This window comes from Oryctolagus cuniculus, chromosome 5 (genome assembly GCF_964237555.1).
Source record: "Oryctolagus cuniculus chromosome 5, mOryCun1.1, whole genome shotgun sequence".
Lineage (NCBI taxonomy): Eukaryota > Metazoa > Chordata > Mammalia > Lagomorpha > Leporidae > Oryctolagus > Oryctolagus cuniculus.
In genome coordinates this window covers 169352293-169358292 of record NC_091436.1, presented here as the reverse complement: position 1 = coordinate 169358292, position 6000 = coordinate 169352293, and the positions used below count along the sequence as shown (strand labels likewise).

Below are 6000 nucleotides of genomic sequence, written 5' to 3'. Positions count from 1 at the left end.
GCCTCCTGGGCCTCAGCATGCTTCTTGCACCCGAGGACATTGGGCCAGGGAAGGTCAAGGTGCGGGGAGGAAACAGCTGGGCACTGAGCAATGGCCCACGTGGACCAGGCGCCCCCGCCGGCCCCTATAGACACCCAGGCTCAGGGAGAGGGGTAGTGAGATGATGCACATGGGGGGCCACCCAGAAACAGCGCGTGGTAAGCCACGGCGAGCAGGGCGAGACGCTACCCTCAGGGTGAGGTCTTTGTGTCGCGACGGTGGCAGGGGCTGTCATGAAACGCTGGGAACCAGGGCACACGTGCAGTGCACACTGCTCTTAAACGCTCCGTGTGCACACCCCCGGCCTCACGGGCACGTTGAGGATGGAACCCGGTATTTCCTCGGTAATACTGACAGTGTGGTAAACAATTTTGTGTAGGCAAACAGTACTTCTGTTTCACTTCACCTGCTGATATTTCAATGGTAGGAAATCCTGACTTTCATTCAAAACAGCTAAAAATTATCATCAAATTTCCACTACAGAATGTTGCAGAGAAACCACAAGGCTTCCTCTTGTGCTGCCATTCACAAGTCTTGAGGGACAGACTAGGGTCGATTCTCTCTCTCTGTGCAGCAGCACGCAGAGCTCTGCTGTTACTTCTGAGACTGAGGCTCACAGCGTCTCCCAGGGCACGGACCTGCATGTGCAGTCACCGTAATTCATACTTCTGAGCTACAAAACCATCGAGCGAGTAAACATTTGATCCCATCACAAACCCAGGAGCATCTGCTGTGGCTGCCTGGTTATGTTTATCACGGATACGGTGCACGGGCCACACAACCTTTATTTCTAATGAGGCACTCGGAACAACAGCACGCGGCTTCCCACCTGCTTTCGGACGTCAGGTAGATGGCCACGGTATCCCGCAAAGCGCAGATTTCGAGTCTTGCCTGAAGGTGAGAAGAGAACAAGGTGATGTAGGCAAACAGGTCAGATATCAAATATGACCACGTGCAGAGGGGAGCAGTGCCCCGCTGGCAGCACCCCACTCGAAGTCCGCAGCAGTGTCTAGAACAAGCCAAGGAAGCTGCCGACGAGCAAGGCTTCCTCTTGCTGAACCGTGGAGGCAGTTATGGCCTCGGGAGGAAGCTTCCCCGTGGTCTGCGTGTGAGCCGCAGACACCACGAAACCCGTCCCTGAGTGGGCCCTTCCTCACGCAGGGAAGGCGGTGGCTGGGCCCACTTGCTGGCACCAGGCCCTTGGAGGCATGAAGCTGGATCCCAAAAGCCAAATTAAGTTCTGCATTCAGCTCACTCGTTATTAAAAACAGCTGCTTTCTTTTTCTCTTTTTTAGTTGAATTGACAAGAAATACAGGGGACCCAGAACGCTAACACAATCTTGTAAAGAACACATCTGGAGGGAGCATACCTGGATTTCTAAATTATCCAAAGCCACAGCAATCAAGACAATCTGGCACTGGCATAAAGCTAGACCCAGAGAACAACGGGACAGAGTTCGGAAATAAACCCCTACGTTGATGAGCGGCAGGGTGTCATGATGCTGAGCGGGAGGGTGTCGTGGCACAGCGGGAGGGTGTCCTGGTGCAGTGGGAGGGTGTTGTGGCACAGCGGGAGGGTGTCCTGGCGCAGTGGGAGGGTGTCATGGTGCTGAGTGGGAGGGTGTCGTGGTGCTGAGTGGGAGGGTGTCGTGGCACAGCGGGAGGGTGTCGTGGTGCTGAGCGGGAGGGTGTCCTGGCGCAGTGGGAGGGTGTTGTGGTGCTGAGTGGGAGGGTGTCGTGGTGCTGAGTGGGAGGGTGTCGTGGTGCTGAGCGGGAGGGTGTCTTGGCGCAGCAGGAGGGTGTTGTGGTGCTGAGTGGGAGGGTGTCGTGGTGCTGAGCAGGAGGGTGTCGTGGCACAGCAGGAGGGTGTCGTGGCGCAGCGGGAGGGTGTTGTGGTGCTGAACGGGGGTGTCGTGCCGTGGCGGGAGGGTGTCATGGTGCTGAGCAGGAGGGTGTCCTGGCACAGTGGGAGGGTGTCGTGGTGCAACGGGAGGGTGTTGTGGTGCTGAGCGGGAGGGTGTCGTGGCGCAGTGGGAGGGTGTTGTGGTGCGGCGGGTTAAGCCGTGGCCTGCAATGCTCGCATCCCATACTGGAGTCTGGGTTTGAGTCCCTGCGGCTTCCGATCCAGCTCCCTGCTGGAGGTGCCTGGGAAAGCAGTGGACAGTGGCCTGGGTGCTTGGCCTGCTGACCCCCACTGGGAGACCTGGATGGAGTTCCAGGTTCCTGGCTTCAGTCAGGCCCAGCCCCGGGCACTGGGCATTTACAGAGTGAACCAGTGGATGGAAGACTTCTGTGTGTATCCTTCTTTCCCTGTCACTCTGCCTTTCAAATGAATAAATAATTCACTCTAAAGATAGCTGGATATTCACCGGAACTCAAAAATGGCTCACAGACTCAAACATAAAGCAATAAAACGCCTAGAAGAAAGCAGAAGTAAACCTGGCACCTTAAGCTCAGCAACTCTTCTTAGAAATGCTGCCCCCAGGTCAAGGAATAAAATAAACTGGAGTTCATCCAAATGAAACCTTACTGTGCTACACAGGACGGGAGCACTCAGCCTGAGACACACCTGCTAGCCACGAGGATGGCTACAGTCATCAGACACAGCGGCCAGTGCTGAGGGGGACGTGGAGGAATGGAAACCCTGATTACAGGTGGGAATGTAAGATGGTACAGCACCCTCTGAACACAGCTGGCAGTTCCCCAGCAGATTGAACAGCTATCACATGACTGCCGAGCCCACGCCTAGGTATATACCTAGGAGAAATAAAAACACCCATCTACACAGAAAACAGGTGCCTGGATGTCCACAGAAGCATTGGAGAAACCCCAAATGTCCATCAACTGACGAATGGACAGAGACAATGCAGTCTGCACATGGAACACTATTTATCCAGAAGAAAAGTCGAAGCATTGGCGCAGACCATACAACACGGAGGAACCCAGGCCAGCACGCCGAATCAAAGAAGCCAGTGACAGAAGGCTGTGCTTGGCCGACGTTGTTCACGTGCAATTTCAGAATCCACGAGGCGTGGAGAGAGGGAGGCGACGGGTGCCTGTCTGGGGCGGGAAGGTGGAGAGGCACTCGTGGGTGATGAGGCGCTCTAACGTTCAGTGGAGTCACGGTGATGACTGCACACGGGCCTGTGCTGGATGCTGCCCTGCTCACACTGGAGGCAGGCTGCACGGTGCACGTCTGCGTCAAACTTCTAAGAAGGAAGAAAGCTCCCGTAAAGCCTCCCCTGCTTTGTGCCCTGACTCACTCCCCCTGGAGGTCTACAGGAGCCTGCGGGGAGCCGAATCTTGTACTTTGTTCTCTGCGGCAGGTGCCTGGGTGGGGGGAGGGTGCTGCTCGGGGGAGCCTTTGAAGCAGGCGCAGCCCGGGCCCGCGAGGAGTGCATGAAACAGAAAACGGGGACAGGGCACACAGCCGTGGCTTTTTACATCACACTGAGCTAGAAATCCCATGAGCAACCTAGAAGATGCTGACTTTCGGGCTTTAGGAGCCCCGAAAACAGTCTGTGAGCAGAAAGCACATGGGTGACAGTCTGTCTCTATTGTTCACACTCTAGTATAGGTAAAAAGAGACTTAGGGCAATATCAAAGGTAAAGGTTAAGGTAGAATTTTAGTTGAATATTTTAGGAGATAGATTTTATCAATGTAGAAATAAAGTAGAAATTTTATTCAATCAAAATGACAGGATTTTTTTTTTGAAAAGAAGAATTACTTTATTTATTTGAAAGGCAGAACTACAAAGAGAGAGAGAGAGAGCGAGAGAGAATCTTCCATCTGCTGGTTCACTCCCCAAATGGCCATTAATGGCCAGATCTGGAACAGAAGGTTTTAACTAACCTATGAATCACTATAAAACACATACAGCTGTAATCCAGGAAATGTCACACGGGAGGGCAGCTAAACTTGCTAAACTGGCTCTCTGGAAGGTTCTGGAGATTGGCACTTGATGTGAAGTGACCACAGATTAGTGATCTGCTCCCACAAAGGAAGCACCCACAGCCGTTCTTAAGAGAGAGAAGGCCAGGCTGTACATCTGACCAGACTTTCTCACACAAGCGGATGCCTGCCAAGTCCCCAGGAGGCACCAGGTGCCGGGGGCCCTAGCGTGGCGGTGTGGGCAGCCAGGACTGAGCAGCTTTCTGGCCACTTCTGCTGTCTCTCCTCGCCCTCTCCCTGCCAGCTCTGAGAGGGACTGAGCCATCGGGCACCGGATTGCAGGGAACATCTCTGATTATCTAATTCCACGAGCAGTGAGGGCCGAGGCCGCAAACTCTCTGCAGCATCACACACGTCACAGCACGGACTTCCCGTGACGGATTCGTGATATCGCGTGCTTCAACGCAAACTGTAATGCCAAAGGTCAAACCTGTCAATGTTCTACAGAAGATTGGTGGCACACAGAAAGACAGCAGGTGTTAGGTTTTTGAGTGTGTGTGTGTTATACCCATGAAGGTTTATTACATTATCATTTTAACTTTGACACTTAAGATTTTCTGTGAAAAAGGTTTAAAAGTTTTTAAGTTTTCTGAACCAGCATATAAAATTGTACAAACTTATGGGCTACTGGGTGATCTTGTGATCCATGTACACATTGTGTAACGTACAATTAGGGTAAATGCATCTACCTCCTCAAATACTTAACATTTCTTTATGGTGAAATCGTCCAAAATCCCACCTTCTGGGTTTTTTATTGTTAAGTAGAGAAAGCGCCTCGTCCACAGTGGCTGTGCTGTGCAGCAGAACCCCCGGATTCCTCACCCCTATCTAGCGAGAGCCAGGGCCTGTGACTGCCTCCCCAGCCTCTGGGAGCCGTTACACTCCACTCCTAGGCGGTCTTCTGTTTTCTAGACTCCTAACGTGAATGAGAGGATGCGACATGTGTCTTCCTTTGCTTGGCTTATTTCACTTAACATACTGAAGTTTTGTAACAGATTTTCCCCTAATCAAATTAACATGGTTTCCTTGTCTTTTTTTTTTTAACATGCTATTGAAATAAAAATTGTATACATATATCAAGAATTGTACATAAGGGTAGAGATAAATGGATGCTGTCTGCTGGGCACACTCATAACGACCACCCAAGTGAAGGAAAGAACACCACCACTGCCCCGAGAGCTCCCCCTAGTCCTCCCTCTCTGCTTTCTACACGGGGAAAGAAAGGTATAAGGGGAAAGAAAGGTACACTGTCATTTTCAGGGCATGCTTCACTGAAACAGCATCTATCACTAAGTACCAAATGATACCACATCCACACAATTTTTATGGTCTTTCTATATATCAGCTTCCAGGAGAAGAGAAAACATAAGCTCTTTGTCTCCCGTGCACTGGCTTATTGTACTTAGCACAATGACCTCCAGTTGCATCTATTTTGTTGCAAATGTCAGGACTGCATTCCTTCTTATGGCTACGTAATATTCCACTGTGTGTATGTTCTGTGTTTTCTTTAATCTAAGTTGATAGACATCTAGGTTGATTTCACATCTTAGCTACTATGACTTGAGCTGTTATAGACGTGGCAGTACAGGTATTTTTTTATATATCAATTTTATTTCCTTTGGCTATATTATTAGAGTGGGAGCTGGGTCATGGTAGATCTATTTTCAGTTTTCTGAGGAACCGCTATACTGTTTCCCATAATGGTTGTACCAATTTGTATTCCCACCAACAGTGTACCAGGGCATTTTTTTCTCCCTAACCTCACCAGCATTTTTATTTTTATTTTTGGATAACAGCCATTCTGACTGGAGTTAGGGGATATCTCACTGTGTTTTTTATTTGCATTTCCCTGATGGCTAGTGATCCTGAGCACTTTTTTATGTATCTATTGGCCATTTATATTTCATCCTTTGAAAAATGTCTGTTCATGTCCTTTGCCCATTTTTAAACTGGTTGTTTGTTTTGCTGTTGTTGAATTTTTTCAATTTTTATATATTCTGGATAATAAT

The 6000-nt window shown here is 50.1% G+C and overlaps 1 protein-coding gene across 4 annotated transcripts in view; it reads right to left on the bottom strand.

The window, feature by feature from the left end:
- EXOC2 (exocyst complex component 2) overlaps positions 1 to 6000 on the bottom strand; it is a gene marked incomplete in the record, with an annotated part of 247499 nt that overhangs the window by 29941 nt on the left and 211558 nt on the right. For all 4 annotated transcript variants that reach the window (XM_070074885.1, XM_070074882.1, XM_070074883.1 and 1 more), the window contains 1 exon segment: positions 869 to 930. In XM_070074885.1, coding sequence (XP_069930986.1) covers positions 869 to 930 — 62 coding nt within the window.